General features: G+C 36.2%; 1 protein-coding gene across 1 annotated transcript in view; it reads right to left on the reverse strand.

Moving 5' to 3' along the window:
• Positions 1–5,719: 5,719 nt before the first annotated feature.
• Positions 5,720–20,271, reverse strand: part of Ipo5 (importin 5) — a 45,087-nt gene continuing 30,535 nt past the window's right edge. The window contains exons 14-26 of the mRNA XM_026399466.2: positions 19,782–20,000; positions 18,166–18,249; positions 16,231–16,363; positions 16,020–16,141; positions 15,009–15,105; positions 13,804–13,976; positions 11,958–12,069; positions 11,817–11,872; positions 10,852–10,974; positions 9,569–9,788; positions 8,894–9,122; positions 7,104–7,245; positions 5,720–6,488 (exon numbers count right to left, since the gene is read on the reverse strand). Of these exons, the coding sequence (XP_026255251.1) occupies positions 6,402–6,488; positions 7,104–7,245; positions 8,894–9,122; positions 9,569–9,788; positions 10,852–10,974; positions 11,817–11,872; positions 11,958–12,069; positions 13,804–13,976; positions 15,009–15,105; positions 16,020–16,141; positions 16,231–16,363; positions 18,166–18,249; positions 19,782–20,000 (1,797 nt within the window). The 3' untranslated portion in view covers positions 5,720–6,401. The remainder of the gene's footprint in view (positions 6,489–7,103; positions 7,246–8,893; positions 9,123–9,568; positions 9,789–10,851; positions 10,975–11,816; positions 11,873–11,957; positions 12,070–13,803; positions 13,977–15,008; positions 15,106–16,019; positions 16,142–16,230; positions 16,364–18,165; positions 18,250–19,781; positions 20,001–20,271) is intronic.

The following is a 20,271-nucleotide window of genomic DNA, read 5'->3' on the forward strand; positions in this document are numbered from 1 at the left end:
TAAGAATTAGGATAATTTATAAAAATGCATTCTCCAAAATGAAAAGGGAACTTCTCCACGCTGATTTTGTATTAAAAGAATATGCAGCCAATGCCACTTAGTTTAAGATGAAATAAAGCTGGGTGTGATGGCTGTGGTGGGAGGCTGAGGCAGGAGGATCATTTGAGCTCAAGAGTTCACGACCAGCCTGGGCAACATATAGCAAGACCCTGGTTTTAAAATCAGCAAGATGAGGCTATTTTTAACATTTTGATAACACCAATTCGTAACAATTTATATATTGTCATTTATTGGAAAGGGAGGGCAAAATATTTTAAGCCTCTACTGTTAACAAGGTAGAATATATTGAGAATTGTTAGCCAAAATGATGTAACTTTTAATCTATAAAGTCCCCTGAGAATTGATAATCTTTCCTTCTAGGTAAGATTTTTTTTAAAAGTCCTTTTTATACAATTAAGTTATGCTAGAGTGTTGTATAAACTTAATGCAAGGGCACCTCAAACAGGCCAATTTTAAACCTTTTTTTTTTTTTTTTAATCGTAGAGACATTTTAGAGAAATGACATTTTAGAAAAAAAAAGAATCATTCATTTCATAAGCCACAATGTCTGGTCAGCCATCCAGGTTGGCTAGGTGGGTAGTTTCTCAGAAGGGCTAGCAACTTGACTCCTGACCCTCAGAAACTACACATTCATCAAAAATGCTAGTTTCCCTCCAGGGGGTTACAAAATACAAGCAAAAAGATTTATTTGGATCAAGTATGTGTGTCTTTCAGATGGGGTGGCTGAGAAACAAGAGTTGGAAGAGACTTTTCACTATCTTTTTAAAAATAATTCTTTAAGTTAGAACCGAGTGTAAGGGACCTATTGTATAAAATTAGGTAAAACAAAAAGGCAACAGACTCTAGAATTTCTGCCTTATCTCAAAACACCTACATATTTTGTCACGTATGAAGAGCAAAGAAAGTGATCCTGACTTCTAATTACCCTGTCATTGGAGGAAGAAAAATGTCAGGGGTTTCACAGGTGCTCCAATTTGGTCAGTTTTTACATCTGAATGCTTGGGGGCCTGGGTGTTGTCATACAAATGGCTACTGCACTGCACTGTGCCAGTCATTCTTCCACTTAATTTTTGTTTTTTGTACTGGGATGGAACTCGGGGTCACTCAACCACTGAGTCCACATCCCCAGCTCTGTATTTTATTTAGAGACAGGGTTTCATTGAATTGTTTAGCGCCTTGCTGTTGCGGAGGCAGGCTTTGAACTTAGGATCCTCCTATCTCAGCCTCCTAAGCTGCTGGATTACAGGTGTGAGCCACTGTGCCTACTGGCATTCTCATCACAAGAATGGATGCATTTGCGAGGAACTGTTTAGAAGTGACAAAATCCTTCCAATAGCTCCATTGAGGAGTCGCTGCTGAGGGGCAGCACTGCAGTGGGCACAGGTGCAGGAAAGGCACAGAGGCTCTCAGTACCAAAGGGGAGAGGGAAAACTGCCCCTTACCTGCAGCCAGGCAGTTTTGGAAACTGCAGAAAGCCTGTGGGTGTGGGCCCCTTAATTGGCAGGGAGCCAGTTGGGGCTACTGGGAACTTCAGGAGGGAGGGGCTTCAAGTAACTGGAGTTGGAGGAGAGGGCGTTTTAACTAGGTCCCGCTTGCTGTCCCTCCATTCTTGCAAACCTTTGCCAAGTGACTCCTTGGAGTTCACCACTGCACTATAGTCCAGCAGTCACTGGGGGGAAGGTACTCAGCCTGAGTGGCCCTTGGGCTGAATGAAAATAGATCACACCCGAAGACACTGCCCCAAGCCCAGTTCCCAAGTCTCTTGAGGTTTGTTCCTGGAGGGCAGCGACGGGGTCTCCCCTTCAGCCCTCTATCTAAATCCCAATCTCCGCCACAGGCCTTGGATATGAAACCGTTGCTATTAGGACAGTCACTATTCTTTCAAGAACTGATCACAGTAACCACTTTCCTCTAGTATCAAGTGTCTTGTTTGTGTTGCTGTTTCATATTTTTACTCTTTTCTAATAGCCACAATGTGAGCTTTTGTCTTATGGCATTTGTCTTTTTATGTTTGGTAACCTTTTCCCTTAAGAACAATAAAAATATTGCTAGACCATATTTTTCTTACAATAGCTCATATTTCTTTAAAATGTTGGATTTTTTTCCCTTACATTTTTCTTAAACTATAATTTAATTAGCTAATGCAGTTAAGGGTGACTAACTGCTTAAATATTTTTACTTTCAGCATTTCCTGGCCAAGGGGATTTAATTTGTAAAATACCATGTGTGTAAGCTGAGACCAAAATTTTGAGGAAATATAGGTGCATGAAATTAGGCAATAGAAGATTACAGCTGGGACACACCAAAGGAGACCACCTGCCCTACTAGATTTCTAGGTATGGATGAATGAAGTAATTTAAATTTGGGGGTAGGGGGTCAACTCTCTAAATGGTTTGCCCATAATCTGACATGTTCTTTCTCCACTGTCAACCCAATTATAATTAGAAGGAAACTAGCTTACAGCAATATTTGCCCTTGAAAGGATCCACAGGTGGGTGACAGGTAAGAGGACTACTTTCCTGGCCTTCTGCCTGTCTGGCAGAGTTCATCCTCCAAAACAGTGCAGACTGTGAGTCCTTAATGAGACCCTCTGGCAACCCCAACACTGGGTGGCAAGGCTGGAGAGAATGTCATCCCAGGCTGTATTTTCTCCATGACTAGGAGTGCTTGTTTGATCTCTGGTGTAGTTTGCTATAATTTCCCGGATGCACATCTTAATGGCAGTGTTAAATACACAGTGTGATCTTTTCCCCATCTTCATACTACACACTTGGTACACCCTCTACTTTGCCTTTGTTTATGAAACCGTATACTCCGTTAGCACAAACCATGTCTACCTCAGCACTTCACTGGGAAATTAAACAGTCTGGTCAGTGGTGTAATGTCACTTATTGGTTACTAATTACTTCCATTTTCCATGCTGTACATTTATCTGATACAAATGTTATACCAATTTACTTCCATCTATTCAAGCACATGTACACATCATAGCAAGTCTACATGGCTAGATGCTTCACATGTAATGACGTAGGCCCAGGGGGCAACTGTTCCCTTTGCTTTACTTGGAGCTCACTGGGTCCTGAGGTAGAAAGCAACAGGGGTGGGGAGACAGCTGGCAAGGCATGCCAGCTCTCCTTTCAGGTACATGGCAATGATAGTGACCTCACCCTACCCAAGTACCAAGTTCATGTCAGTATGAGTTCATGTCAGTCCTGTTGATCCAGAGTTTAGTGAATTTGGAACCATTAAGCCCAAGTGAGAAGATATATAAACCACCATTTTTTAGTCTGTTTTTGTAAAAATTTCACTAACAGCCTCACCTAATTGTTCAGTATCATTTGTGGCTACTTTTATACCACAATGGCAAAATTAGGTAGCTGCAACAGATTGTGGCCTGCAAATCCTAAAATATGTACTATGAGTCTTCAAAGAATGAGTTGGCTAATCCATGGTCTTAACTATGCAATATTATGATCTTTTAAAGTATATTTTAAACATACAGTAGCAAGTTGTTAGACTAATTAAAAACCTTTTCAAATGTTATTACCAATAAACATGAAAGCATGGAAAAAGACTATTTAGGAATGAAAAATTAGGCTATGTTACCTCCAAAATGTTTGCACTATGTGTATTTTTTCATTAACATACACATAATGAATATATGTAGAAGTCCAAATATCATGTGGCATACACTGTCAGGATTATAGCTGTATGTGATTAAGGGCAGAGAGTCCAATTCAGGATGGATTCAGAAGTTACCTCTGTTCTAAATACGTGCTCCCCCTTCAGAAGTTCCAAATGCTAAAAGTAAAAACCCAAGCGTATCCTTAAGTTTGATGTGTGTACTAGTGGGTAATTAACTTTGTTTTAGCCTTTCAGGATCACCAATTCTTAACTCCAAACAGGCAGTCATTCAATATGACTAAATCATAAAATACAACGTTTACTAGACTATAAACATGCAAACCCCCTATTTATTGAGACCACGTGCATTAAGAATATTTATTCTTATGGATTTACTGATAATTCTATAAACAGATCACAACTCCATAGTTATGAAAAAAGTGCCTGTTGTTACAGGAATGATCAATTACCTTAAAAGATAATTTTACTTTAAATTTACATCATAAAAAATATTCCAAATTGAATTATGCTGAAAGTTTCTAATACTTGAGCGTGTAACTGAATTCTTTTAGAAAATTTCCAAAAATGTAAGAGCCACACACATTGTCCCCCCTCAGAAATGGTTCAGATTCTTAAACAATACAGCACTACTTACTGACATACAAGGCCACTAAATGTGGTACAAAAGAAAAAAAAAAATTTCCCCATTTTGCTTACACAGAATGAGGAGCTATCAAAAAAGGTTTCAAGTTTATGTCAAAGAATTGTTAGTTCACAGAATATCAGCTTACAGTCAGTTCTGAGCTCTGGGTTTCAGGATCACATGGCATTAGCAACCTTTAATGCCACCCATTCTTATGAACTCGATTCTATTTCCATCACTCCTTTGTTATTTATCAAAAAGGATATATACAGTCTATACTTAGAAGATATACCCATTTGAGCTCTTCTTCCAGGAATTTTAGATCTTAATTACTACAGGTACATTTTCTGAATAACCTGAAATGGTTTAACTGGAAGTAGATTCTTGCTCCAAAAGTACTTTTAGCACAGTGATCTTTTTGCAAACACAAGCTTCTCCATAAAACCCACACACCTTCTGACCGTACTGCCACCACCTGTCCTTAAGAGGCATGTCATGTTTTCCACTGGTTTTCACTTCAATTCCCATTTTTTCTACCACAGGAATAAAGGATAAAGGTAGGTCTAAACACCTTACAAGAGTCCCAAAGGTACCACCCATTCAAAGCAATGACTATGCTGGTGGAATTATGCAATGTTGTTCTGCCAAATACCAAAGCCTTGAGACTAATAGCATCGTGTTACAAACTGAAAACATATTTGAAGGGAATTTCCTAACAAGTGAACCACCAAAATATAGTCCATCCTCTTCTCTATTCCATTTCAGATTTAGTTTTAATAAAGTAATGCGAATCATTTAAAGAAAAAAACTTTAATTTAAAATTCTGATCTATGCATAAAATTCATTTTCATATCACGGTTAAATTTAGTACAAACTATAAAAATGTTAACACTGAAGTTTTCAACAGAAATCTATTCAGATCCCTTAGAAAAATTACTTAAAGAAACAACAGAAAGTCATTTACTGCTATAAGGTTAATACATAAAGAAAAAAACATTCACACATTTTACTGAAATTTTCAGTAATTTTAGCCATAATACTTATTGCAAAATTAAAGTTCAAAAGTTGTGTGTGGCTCTACAGCAATTACAGTTTGTAATGAAAACACTAAGCCAAATCTCTCTTATCTAACCATAACAATCCAAGCTCAAAAAAACGATTGGTTGAAATTTGCAACCTTACGAAGGATACCAACTGTGAACGGAATAGGTGTATCATAAATTAGCTTAAATTAATGTGGAAGACAGTAAAAACTAGATGCTTTTAAGGTTGAATTGCACAAGGAAAATATTAGAGGGAAAACCATTCAGAGCCATAGCTATTGCTTTAAAAAAATATTAGATCATTTTTATATTAAAAACACTAAAATGAATCAAAGCCAGACAGTACTGAATTTTTACACAAGCTTCTTTTGTATTTCAACGTTGTTTATTGAGGAGTGAATGAGAGACTACTGCCAGACATGCCAACGACACTTCACATTCAAGGGCTGGAAGCTGAAAAGCCTCCCAACTGAGTCCCTGTATAAGCCTTTTGGGAAAAACAACCAAAACTGACAATCAAATGTGACAGCCTCATGCGTGTTGTTTATCATCAGGTTTTTTTTTTTCCAACTTTTGCATCTACTGCTTTGCTGGGGTGAAGGCTTCCTTTTACCCCACAAAAAGACTCCACTCCAATTAATAGAATGAACACTAGATGTCTAGCAATTTGTTTTAACACACACCTACGCTGAGTAACTGATCTTAAAGCTGTTTTTCCTTAAGTTTCCTTATGTCTAATGAGAAAAGTTAATTTTATTTCCCTTCCCCTTCACATGGGTGGGATATACCAATAGAAAAATACTCTTCAGTGCTACTGTAGGGCTTACGGGGAACTCCTTCAGTGATCTGATAGAAATCCACTGCAACTCCACTCCACACACAGGGATGCTCTTCCTGCTTGTGGATCTCCAGAAGAATGGCCTACACACAACACTACCGCTCTCTTGCTCAAAAACAAAACAAAGAAACCTAAACAAAAAGGGTAAACGTTTATTTGGAGTTAGTTTTCTGGTGGGTGGTATTAAGGCCCTTCAAGCAGAGTTCAGGAGCTCCTGTATGGCTGCCTGCTGCTCGGGACTGAGCTGTGCTATGCATTCAGTCCACAATCCTCCAGAAGTCTAGGGAAAAAAACATGTGCACAAATTTAGATAAGGTGAAGCAATCATCTGGAAGGATTTTAATAATCATTGTGTAGATACTGTAACAATGCCAAAACACCTTCTAAGTATCTTAGTTTGAAGGAAATTATTGTAGAAGCAATATATCTATCCATTTCCTCAAAATTCATTGTTTACAGCAAGTTTTCATTTTTGCATTAATAAAGCTACACTAACAGATGACACCTTAAAGTTACCTATACACCATAAGAATCCAGGAAGCAAAAATTAATTTTTTTGCTATTTGACAACTTATTATCAAATCTCATCTACTTTACTTCTAGATAGGCAGGAAAACTATTATATAATGAACATATGCTAAGTACCAACTGGAAGACTTAATTTCAAGTTTAAGATGAAAAATTTAGTTCTAATAAGTAACAGAACATATGGACAGATTATATTAAGTATAATCCTTTCAATGCTTAGAGATAGAGAATACAAACAATGTAATTTCTTTGACTCATTAGATTTCTCATTTTCTTCTAATACAGAATATGAAAACAACTACTACCAAAACAAAAACAAACAAACAAAAAACCCTTCTCCCTTCCCAATTTAACCAAATCTGCTCACCTGTACTTGGCGAACTACATTAGCCAAACGTTTGGCACAAGGATCTTCATGTTTTATGGCCTCATGCAATTCTCCTTCTGCAATTATACTGAATATTTTGGGCAGATTGGTATTGTTTGGGCCAAGAACAATTGGGTGATTACTGACAAAAGAAAACAAAAAAGAAATAAAAAACCTTTACAAATGAAATTTATAAGTGGAAATCACTCAAGCTCTTACACTATACTATATCCTTCCCTACATAATGATTATGTGTTCACTAAAATCAACTATCTTTAAAACTCAACAGGAATGAAACCAAATAATTTCATGTTAGATCTTAACCCAAGAAAAATACTTGGCTCACCTCTCAGCAGTGTTTTAAGAGCCAAACAGAATGTGCTTTATAAATAATTTGCAATGTGTTAGAAAACAAATAAAAAAACCCCCACAAGATATTAGCTGGGCAATGTGGTGCATGCCTATAATCCCAGTGGCTCGGGAGGCTGAGGCAGGAGGATTGTGAGTTCAAAGTCAGCCTCAGCAACAGCAAGGCTCTAACAACTCAGCAAGACCTTTTCTCTAAATAAAATACAAAAAAGGGCTGAGAATGTAGCTCAGTGGTTGAGAACCCCTGAGTTCAATCCCTCAACAAACAGACAAATCCAAGATATTACCATTAGGTTTCTTAACATAGGTACATAATTTCTATAATAAACTCAAAGTTCAAAAGGATTATATGCACATTTCAAGAGTAAGTGGGAGCTGGGCACAGCAGCGCATGCCTATAATCCCAGATGCTTGGGAGGCTGAGGCAGGAGTTCAAGCCAGCCTCAGCAAAAGTGAGGCGCTAATAAGCAACTCAGTGAGACCCTGTCTCTAAATCCAAAATCAGTCTGGGATGTGAATGAGTGCCCCCGAGTAAAACCCCTGGAACCAAAAAACAAAACAGAGTAATAAGCAGGGAAATAAACTCTTGGCAGGTTTAATGGAAAGAAACATAATAGTGAATTTAGGCAGAATTTTTGCCTTCATTATTTAGAGAATTTCAGAGTAGTCACTTCCAAGGAAATGATCAAACAGCCTGACTGATGCAGGACTTAGCAAGGATGGTGAAGTCTATAGGGTGACTACCACATTTCTCTTACTGAAGTTCTCAATGGGAACACTCACAGTATTTGTGTGAACCTGAACTTAAACAGGCTTGAAGAAATATGTTGGTCTACTGGTACAAAACTCCACTAGTTGTACCCTTGGAATTTTTCCCAAACTAAAAATAGTAATTAAAGTGACAGAGCCAAGACTGAATTAATACTGAGGGAAAGGTGGGCTTAGAAAAACAGACACCAAAGATTATCACTTTGATCTGAACATTTCTACAACCTCCCTTTATTGTTGCAACTCTTAGATATACTCAGGGGCATAAAACAGCATTGGTAACACTATAGCCCAGGGCTAGATCATGGTGACCTACCTGGAATACTTCTCATAACCCACTGATTCTTGAATCCAGAGAAAAACACAAGAATTCCACAAGATCAAATAATGCTATGAACAATGTATTTCAATTCTGATCTATAACAAGTGTACACTAGATAACTTTCTGAAAACATTATTGTCTCAAGTTCCTAACTACTAAATTTAATTCCATAAAGGAACTCAAAATTCTATCTTATCATAAAGGTAAATTTTAACTGATACAGTTTCTTAGCACAATGTATACAGATAATATTATAACTGATGGCTATGCACAAACAGGAGGCACTGTTCTGAAAAGGAGAATGAAATAAGGCCAGTCTGTGCTTTCTTACCTTTCGATCAGGTCACAGAGATAATTAAAAGTCTGAACAGCTTCTTCTTTATCTTCATGTAGTGGAAGCCAAGACAACCAATGTGGAAGGACTTCTTCAACGTTTACACAGTCAGGCTTGAACTTCATAATTTTCCCTACAGCTGAGATGCAGTTCTCAGTAGCGTTCACATTTTCTTTGGTCTTAGAATCTGCAGACTGAATAACTCTTACAAGCAGCGGTAGTGCTTCTAAAAGAAGCATTTGTAGGGGGGGAAAAAGATTGTGGTCATTTTCATGCAAATGAACCTTTATCTTTGTTCCAGTTAAAGATTATGGTGAAAAAAATGCAAAAGTATAAGGACTTTGGTTTCTTGGCTTCACCATCACAGAACTGTGACAAGGAGGCATTGCCTCAGCAAGTATGGGGCACTAGCACTCATAAAGACAAATCTCAAATGCAATGTGCCCTGGAAGGCTAGGGTAGGGGAGGCTTTTGTTTCACTCAGATTCCATTTTAATTTCTTTGAGAATAAACATGATAAATTCCTAAGTGCTATAGATGATGTATTTGAAGAGGGAGAAGAGAATAAAGCAAAAATAGGCACATAATGTTTAGGGGTGTGGTGAAGAGAACGACGTAGAAACAAAAAGGATGGCTAGAATGAAATGTATGCAGTGCAATAAACAGAAGTACCTGTACAAAAAGGGCGATAGTTATCTCCACCATACTGTGCCATGACTCCCAGGCCATATGCTGCTGCTTGCCTGACTTCTGGGCTGTTGTCACATACATATTGGAGCATTGGCCTTAAGAAATATTCTGCATACTTAAATGAAGCTGGACTACAATGTTCTATGACATCATCAAAGATGCACAATCCCCATTGTCTGTCTGGCCATGGTCTATGTGGACACTACAAAAGAGATGCCTTTTTAAGTCACAAACATTGGTTTAACGAATACAAAGAAATAAATATTGACTTATAGACTATGTGGTTACATGGATATACCTGATATAGGCAATAAACAAACCAACCTGTAACAACAACCACTTCTAATGACTATTAATATTTAATAGTCGTTAGACACAGATTTAATGAAATTCAGGATTAAAAGACTTGTATAACAAGTCTATAACCCCAGTGGCTCAGGAGGCTGGGGCAAGAGGATCCCAAATTCAAAATCAGTGTCTCAGCAACTTAGTGAGACTCTGTCTCAAAATAAAAAATGAAAAAGGACTGGATATGTGGCTCAACGGTTAAGTGCCCCTGGGGTCAATGCCCAGTTACCCCTCCCCACAAAAAGTTGGGACAATCTTAAGTTCAAAGCACTGATTCAACAGATTAGGTTATATGTGCCTAAATATTTTCCAATGTGCCAACATCTGAAGATAGCTTTTAATTTATATTATTTTTTGAAGTTGAAGAAAACGTAAGGCTATTATATAATGATGTCAATGCAGTTCATCAATTGAAGTACATTAACTATTTTAGTGGGGAATAAATGGAGGCTATGTATATGTGGGAGCAGAAGTATACGGGAAATTTGAACTTTCCACTCAATAACAAATCTAAAACTTTTCTAAGATATAAAGCCTGTAAAATACTTAAAACTTGAGTATAAGGGTTTATTATCCATAATTTCTAACTGTATATGAGGATCATAAATAAATTTGCTATGGTCCACTGAAAAAAACATAAATCACTATATCCATTTATTAACAGGACAAAGATATTTGAAATAATGAAAAACCACTTATATTTCTTTAGAAGACATTATAATTGGCCTATGGATAACCTAATTAGCAATTTTCAAGAATACATATTTAGTGGGAAACTATATAAGGCAATAAACTTTATAAAACACAGTGGAAACCACATTTCTGAGACTCATTTTAACCTGAAGAATAAGGTTTTATAAGTTACAATGAAGAATTCCAAGTCAACAATTTCAAAATAACAGAGAGGTAACACTTACAATTAGGTTGACAATTAATGGAAGAAACTGTTCAAACCATGGTAACACCTTTTCCTTGTAGCTGCTGAATATTGAGTGTAAAATATCTGACACTTTGGTCAGAATATAAACATCATTATCATCCTAAGAAAAAAATAACAGAAAACACACACTCAGATGGGTAAAAAAGCATTCTACCATCATTAATGACATTTATAAATATCTAAGAAATATAAAAAATAACATTTTCCTTTGCTGACTTTAAGGGCACAGCAAGAAATCTAGAGACTGAAGTAACCTTACTAGATGCCACTTAACCGTCTTTGGAAAAAGAAAATTGTGTGGCAAATACTGTATTTATTGTAAAAACTTTCTTTGGGACACAGTTGAAAAATTATCCTTAAAGTACTATTACTACCTTTTGGTTTTGGCAGAATATTCCTCATTTTAGAGTGAGATGGTGGGGAACTGGCTGAGGTCTCACACATAGGTGCAATGTGGACCTACTGGCATGGGAGTTTTGGCCACATTTCCCAGGTGCTGACCCTATAATAGTTGAAATATGTTTGATGGCGCAACATGGTATGATGAGGAAGGAACTGAGAAACACAGTGAGGAAGGCCTTAGACTGTACATCTGTTTGGGCAATCATTTAACACTGGAGTTCGAGGCCACTCATTGTTAAAATGTCAAAAGCACCATCAAATATAAATGATTGCTGTGAGCAACATGTAGAAAGAATACAGGTAAACTCTAAGGCATTTTGGGGTGCAAGCTATATTACAACAAAATTCACAGTACCAAGAAGAAAAATCTGTTAATTTTAAATTACTTATTCTATAAATTAATAAATGAGTGCCAGATTCTTATACCAAAGATTACTGATAATTACATCAGAATGACAAGATGAATTAGAAACTCAAGCATTTAAAAATCTTTCAGAGGCAAATAGTCATGTAAATAAAGTTCTGAAGGGAATAATTTACCTCATCTTGTAGTGACTCTTCAACCTGTTCATCATAGTCTTCATCTTGTCTTTTAACTAAAACACACCCAAATAAATGTTTTTAAATTATCACCAAAAAGGTCAAGGATTTCCTTCAGAAATAAAAGCCATGAAAACTTACCTTGCCGCAATTCTTGATTTTTAAAATGTTCTTCAAGTTTTGCTTTCAGTATACCCCCCAGTTCTTCAAAGTGTTCATTATTTAGGCATCCATCTCCCATTACTTCAATGCACTAATGAGATTAAAAAAAGAGCAATCCATAAGATCTAAAATTTTTTGGAGTCAAAAGTTGAACTCCAGGGGCTGGGGTTGTGGCTCAGTGGTAGAGCGCTTGCCTAGCATGTGTGAGGCCCTGGGTTCGATCCTCAGCACCATGTAAAAATTAATAAATGAAATAAATGTATTATGTCCAACTAAAAAATAAATATTTAAAAAAGCTTACTCCATATTAAGAATCATACGGATGTCTAATAAAAATGTACATAATTCAATATCCAGGGAGATTAATAATTAAATATGTATATACTTGTGTATTTGTCACAATAATAGCATTTTAACTCATTGTTCCATTACACCAGATGCAGAATTTCTTTTATAAAAACTTAAATGCAGGGGCTAGGGTTGTGGCTTGATAGATCACTGCCTAGCACTTACAAGGCCCTGGGTTTGATCCTCAGTACCACATAAAAATAAATAAAGGTATTGTGTCCAACTAAAATAAATATTTACCCCCCCAAAAAAAAGCTCCACAAGAAATTTAAATGCAAAAAAGAAATAAAAAACCTTAAATGCAGTATAATTATATAAGATTAATAATACACTATATAAGCTCCACATAATGATTTCCAACCTATTTTAATGAGTCCATTACAATTTTGTTACAAAAATTGAAGACTTGAACATTTGAGACTTAACAGGTTAAAAAGAGAAATTACAAATAATATTTAAAAAAATTTTTTTTTTTAGTTAAAAGATGGACACAATACCTTCATTTTACTTATTTATTTTTATGTGGTGCTGAGAATCGAACCCAGTGCCTCACATGTGCTAGATGAGTGCTCTACCACTGAACTACAACCCCAAACTTAATACATTTATTTTAAACATGTACTAGGAATATCTACTGTGACAATCATTAATTATGCTAGGCACTGAGGATTCCAAGATGGAATAGAAGTAGTAAACTGGCTCCCCTAAGGAGCACAACCTATAGAGAGCACTGAAGAAAGGGAAATGTGCCTTGGAAGGGGATAACAGATGGAGGGAAGGATAAGGAAATTCTTTGCAAACAAGAAATTCTGAACTTCAGGACTGTGAATGAGGACAAAGTGAAGACATTTAAATAAAAACTTGAAGCAAAGCTACAGAGCTGTGCAGAGTGGGGGTGCCACTGAAGATGGAAGGGAAGAAACTCAATAAATAGCAAGTTAAGGCAAGGGAGAATGGACTGGAGGAAAACAAAGAAGAGAGACTTCTGGAGGAGACCAGTGAGGATATTCTCAATAGCACAGACAAGAGATGAGGTAATGGGAATGTGCATTGTCGGGGAGGGGAGGTGGAAATGCAGAAGAATGCCTAGGACAGGAGTTAGACAAGAACTGAAGATGAGCTGATACCTAAACTTCTGCAGTTTGATTATTAGGTGTATGATGGTAGGAATTTATCAAGACTGGTATAAGAGCATTCAGAATTTCTTGTTTCCAAAGAATGCACGTTTCCATGCCTTTGCCCAGATTACTCCCTGCACCTGTAATGCCCTTCTCCAGGGCATGTATACCATTTCTCCAGTGTCTGCTCCTAAGCAAACAAAAATAGTGACAATACCAAAATATTAAAATATATATATATTTTTTTTTCAGTGAAAGATTTTTAAATTTTAAATCCCTAATTTTCTCCTAAATTATTTAGCAAGATTAATAAACAAACACACAACCTTACAAATATTCTTGAAGATAAAAATATTCACCTTTGCAAAAGAATGCATTATTTCTGAGAGGACATCAGAATCTGGTTCTGTGCCAATGGCCTTGATTAGAGCATCACACATGAAATGCCACATCTGGGTGAGGTACTCAGGACCCCGAACCCGTGCACACTCCAGGAGAAGAGGCATGGACTCCGCTGCTGCCACACGAACACGTTTTATTGTTAAGGAAATGTGATCATTAAGGAACTTCAAAAGGCTGCCATTCTACTTACTTAAGCCTTAGGTACCATTGTGTTAAGAGGAATGTTAGGCAACTTCTTGTTTATTTAAGATAAGAAATTGTGTTCAATATAAAGTGTGTATAAAAAACCAGAAGTCTCCATGGTCACATGACATACCTGGACAGATGAGTCCAGTGACAAGATAGGCATCCCATTGCTCAAATATATCCCCAAACTCAATAAGGGCTGTGAAAGACCTGTGATCTTTAAGAACGTGAGAGCATTTCTCAAAATGCACCTTTATCCAAAACTTTAGGTAATACACTTCTTCTAATAAATGTAACTGAAGCTGGGTCTCTATGAGAAAACCACTGAGACCATTCTATTCCTATACTAGCTTTGATGGTTTTCAATAAAGATTTAGTCACCTTTCCATATCTAATACCATTTATAAAATAAGATCATGATAACTTCTCCTTAAAAGCAATTCTGCTTCATCCCTGGCATCACTGGAAGTCTGCTGGGCAAAGCCATCTCCATAAAGTACAGCACTGTTAGGACATTACAAGGAATGACTCCAAAGCTTGGGTCTGATCTGTGTTCTTTCTACCCCTCTGTTTGGCTGTGCTAACTTTACCCAGCTATGGAATTAAGTGTTTATACTTATACACATTATGACTATTGTTAAATTGAGGATCAAAACAATAATGTTCAGAGGTACTATTCACATTTGTAATGTAGGATTCTACTACAGAAAATTAACTTATACTTGCTAAAAAATAATCCTTAAAACCCTTAAGTAGACCAAAGAAAACTGACAACAAGAGCACAGTTAACATTTTCTCTTCCATGATTTTGACACAAGGTGAACAAAAGTATATGCAGAAAACCAAGCTTACAGAGTAAAACTAGGTTAGGACACAAATAATAATGGTGATTTCTACCTCTCAAAGCTATAATAACCGAAGAAACTATACTTCTATTCAATCTAGATGTTTTACATCCAACTATTGTATAGGATATCATCATGGAAATAAAATTTCAGTAAAGGGACCATCAGCTTGACAACCTGTTCGGTGTATTCCACAAAACCTTCTTTTAATTCCTTGGCGTAGCAAACCTGAAACAAAAATATTAGAGAAAGAAATAAAGATTCATGTTCTTTTTTTTTTTTTTTTTTTTACTTTGGTACTGGGGATTGAACCCAGGGTTCAATATCCCCTGAGCCATATCCCTAGTCCTTTCTGTTTTTCTATTCTGAGATAAGGTCTTACTACTAAGTTGCTGAGACTAGTTTTGAACTTGTGATCCTCCTGCCTCAGCCTTCCAAGCTGCTGGGATTACAGGTACCATAGTGCCCAGCAAGATTCATTTTGTTGTTTTTTGGTGGAGCTGGTTTTGGATCAAACCCAGAGCTCTGTGCATGCAAAGTAAGTACTACATCTCCAGCCCAGTTTTTAGGCGTTGATGTATTTATTAAAAACAACAGCAACACACACACACACACATAAAAAAAAAACCCAGCAAAACCATGAGCCCCAAAATGTTGTATCTTGACTAGGACTACATTTAAAGTTGTATATAGGACATAAAATTATTAGACTTCTAAGAAAAACCATACGAGTTTAGCTTTACTTTTAATCCCCTAATCACATTACTGTTCATTCATTCAAAACATAGTTATTTACATTGAGCACAAAACAGACAAAATTCCTCATTTCACAACTTATACTCTAATCCCTTTGTATCAGCTTTATAATACTATAGGGACATAGCAATTAAGTCATTTTCATTCAAGTTGTTCACTGTTTCTACTATTAGAAATAGTATGAATAGCAAAAGGTTTAATTCACATGATTTTGTTCAGACAAAAATCCAGAAGTAAAAATGTTGGTCAAAAAATATCTACACTTTCTTTTTTAAGGAATATATTCTTGAATCTTTAAAATTATTTCTTTTCCAGATATTAAAAACATTCCTATGAAAACTAGAGAGGATATAAATGAAGTTGAGTAACAATTATGAATCTCATACCAACATCTGGCAAGCAGTTGATTTTTCTTCCAGTCCTGCCGTTTTAATACCAAAACTTTGCTGATCTCCAAGGTTCACAAATTCCCAACCATCATCATCACTCATATTCTCCATGTCTTGGGCTATTAACAGGGAAGGAAACAAATGCTTATAAAAAATAATAGTAAAGGCAGAAATATTACAACTGATATGTCCTTGTGAAGACACTTACTATCTAAAAGGGCTACTTCAGGCTTAATTGAAGCTGTCTTCATTAAAGGCCCCATAACCACAGGAAGGTATTGCTGAAACTCTTTCCCAAGGATTTTGCACATTCTGGCCCATGCTGAGATCATGTAAGAGATCTAAGGAAAAAAATTAAAACAGATTTTAAAGTAATGGGTAAACAGAATATAATAAAGTTATTTCTCTATTTCACACTGAATGTTTTCTTGATATGTTCATGGCACTTTAGTAAATGTAATTCCTAATGTTATGTATTAAAAAATGTTCTGAATCAATAATGAAATCCTGTGAACTCTCAACCCTGGGATATAGGAAACAGCAGGCAAGGCTTATTTTTTTCCCTCAAGAGGCAATTATAATTAGTTTTCTTAGTATCTGCATCATCTGAATAAAACTAAATATGTCAACTCCTAGGCATGAGTTTTCTTTGAGGCAGAAACATTATCTGATATGACTTTCTATCTTTAATCCCTGGCTCCTCATTCATTAGACATTATTAAAACCAAAGAAACAAAATATTCTGTCTTTTTAGCTGTTATAATTTATGCTGTAAGCAGCTGGTTATAAAGACACCTCTGGGTTACCACTTTGTTCACCTACACTTACCTGTTACCCATGGAATACAGTTCTCTATTTGCTTGCTTATTTATTGCACAGGTACAGATATACTTTCCACTTCTTTTTAAAAATACCTTTAGTCATTTGTTTGCTTATTTATTTACTTACTTATTAATTAATTAATTATGTGGTGCCCCAGCCCACTTCCCACTTCTAAAAAATTTTTTTTCAATTATAAAATAAAGTCCACTCATTCCACAAATGTGTACTGGCTCTTTTCCACATGAAGTGTATTATGATTTGCTGATTCAAAGGATAAGGCCACAGTTCTCACTACCCTCCTTGCAGTTGACTGCCCCACCAATATTCCTAATGTTAGCAATTTGCAAACTGTCCTTCTAGCCATTTACTTCTGTACACTCACAGATACAAAGATACAAGTATATTTATATACCACTTTAAAAACAAAGTGAATACAAAACAAAATCAGAACAAGCTTTCTTTGTAAAATGATATTTTCTTCTTTAAGCTATATGAAACAATTACATTGTGGCTGTGTAAAATAAAAATTTAATCCAACAGGGGCTGGGGTTGTGGCTCAGTGGTAGAGCGCTTACCTAGCACCTGCGAGGCCCTGAGTTCGATCCTCAGCACCACACATAAATGAATAAATAAAAAAAATATTAAAAAAAAAATTTAATCCAACAATTAACGAGTGCCTTACGTATTTAGGCACTAAGAATACCTTTAAAATTATGACAGACATCTATGATGTTGCTGCAAGTGTTAAATGCCCACACTGAGAAAGAACTCTTGTAGAGGTGGAAAAATATGACTAGGACTTAGCCAGGCATATATGTTTGTGGTGGCAGGGGTTTCATCTAAGTTAATAGAATATGTGTGTCTACTCATGTGCAGAGAGAGGAGACTGCAGGTTCTGAAATGGTCAAGTTTCTGTAGTTATCTCTCCTAGTAGGGGAGACAAGTCATCTGGCATTCAAAGGGGTAAGAGACACTCAAGTGGAGATATTTAGTAAGGGATGTTGACAAGTGAACCTTGATCTGCAGTCACAAGTATACAGAGGTAACCTGCAGCCATGAATGAATGCTACTGCTTCCAGGAGAGTGAGAAGGTAAGAGCTTTGCACAGAGCCCAAGAGCAACAAAACTTGAAAGAGTCAAAAGAAGCAGAAACATGTCACAACAGAGTAAGAAAACCCGACTCCAGAAGAACAGAAACTAGTGAAAAGAATCTCTGAAAATGTAACTCAAGAGAGCTATCATTCTTTCTTTAAGTACATTTAACCTTGCGCTGTCCCACAACTCATAAATGGATCAAGGTAAGGACAGGAATACTGCTTACCTGAGGATCATCATCTTCCATATCATTGAAATCTGTCTGAGTCTTCAACAATAGCTGCATCACATCTGAGGCATCCTGCATGAACTAGAGGAAAATCATTTACAGGTATTTAACAGTCCACAGCACCATTGTCGCTATCTAATTTTGTTTTTTTATGTAATAACAAAACTTAAAAAATCTCATCTATATTAACAGATTTAATTCTCTTTCTGGGAAAACATACTTTCTCCTGAAGGACAAAGTAAACTGCAGTTTAAAAAGATACTTCTAATGGAATCAAGCTTTGGTCTATTGCTCATGTATTTCAAACAGCAGAATTTAATTCAAATCCGAAGGAAAATTTTAAATGGCTCCATAGAATTAACTCACAAAGATTTTATTTTGTAAATAATTTCATATAACCTGTGCAGTTCTGGCAATTTCCACTGTTATGACCAGGCAATGGTGTTTCAAAGCTAGATATACATAGTATAGAACATATAAATGTTTGGTTGAATGGTCCCACAACTTAAAAGAAAAATTAAGCTAGGCATAGTAGAGCATGTCTGTAATACCAGCTACTTAGGAGGCTGAATTAGATGTCAGTGTGGGAAATTTAGTGAGATCCCGACTCAAAAAATAAAAGAGAGAGGGGCTGTGGCTCAGTGGCAGAGTGCTCACTTAGCATGTTCAATCCTCAGCACCACATAAAATGTAAAATAAAGATATTGTGTCCAACTAAAACTTAAAAAATGAATATTAAAAAAATAAAAATAAAAAAGGGACACAATGGGGTGGGAGGTGGGATGAGTGGAGGAACTTTGGATGGCATAAAGCGGAGGGAAGGAGGGGGCAAGAGGGTAGAAAAGATGGCTAAATGAGACAGATATCATTACCCTAGGTACATGAATGATTGCACATATGGTGTGACTCTATTCATGCACAACCAGAGAAGCGAAAAATTCTGCTCCATTTGTGTATAATGAATCAAAGAGCTTTCTACTGTCATGTATAACCGATGAGAATTAAAAAAAAAAAAAAAAAAAAAGAGGTATTAGGACAGTTCAGTGGTAAAGCATTCCCTGGAATCAATTCCCAATACCACACAAAAAGTAGAAGTTAATAATAATGCTGGTTTTGGAAAGGCAAAACAGAGAGGTTTCATGCTAAGTTCTGAGGATCAGAATACAAAATGCCCATGACAGAAAAACTTTTGGATCAGTTTCGACAACTGAGATGTTGGCTGAGAATAAACACACTTGCCTAATGATTCTTGCTAATTATTTTATGAAGAGTTATATGCACATATAGACACTTGATGCTTTTGGATCACCAAGAAAACAAATGGAACATTTTTAAGTGGAACTAAACATGAGGATGTTGAACTACACAAACAATGTATGGTGGAAGAGAAGGGGGACAAACATATAACTGAGTTAAGAAAAAACCTTAATATTCACAAGTAAAAAAAAAGCAGGCAACAATTTATTTATATAGGAAATTGGAGTAATGTTAAAGGAAAGATGAAACAAATTATCCAGAAAACCATTCACCAGAAGGAAAAACACTCCAGTTCACTCTGTGCCCACCCCACTGCCAAATTATATATAGTAAATTTAACATAATACGTCACTTACTTTTTCCTTCCCAACAGCCAGGCCAATGAGACTGATGCATTCAATAGTTTTCCCTCTCAAAAGTCTGAGTTCCTTTTGAACTGCATTCTCAACAATGTGCTTCAGTGATGGCATAAATAAATCATAGTAGGGGACAAACTTTTCTTCTGCAGTATCTGCAACTGATGCAATGGATGTCACAACTTGTTCCAAAACTAACTTGGTACCTTTCTGAATCAACTAGAAGAAAAACAAACAAAATAAATGAATTAAATGAAAATAAAACAACAACCAAACCAGAAATCATTTCAATTTGCTACTTCCTTCCAATTCTTGAAGGCTTCTCTGAATTACCTCTCCAAAGAGCAAGAAGGAAACTGTACATTTTGGAAGAAATTTCTATAAAAAAATTCATGTTGAACTATTTATGTGGCTTTCTCTCTCTCTTCTGTTAACAAAGAACACCTTGTTTTTGCTTTATCTCAAAAAAAAAAAAACCCAACAAAAACAA

This window comes from Urocitellus parryii, chromosome 2 (assembly GCF_045843805.1).
Source record: "Urocitellus parryii isolate mUroPar1 chromosome 2, mUroPar1.hap1, whole genome shotgun sequence".
In the NCBI taxonomy this organism is placed as follows: domain Eukaryota; kingdom Metazoa; phylum Chordata; class Mammalia; order Rodentia; family Sciuridae; genus Urocitellus; species Urocitellus parryii.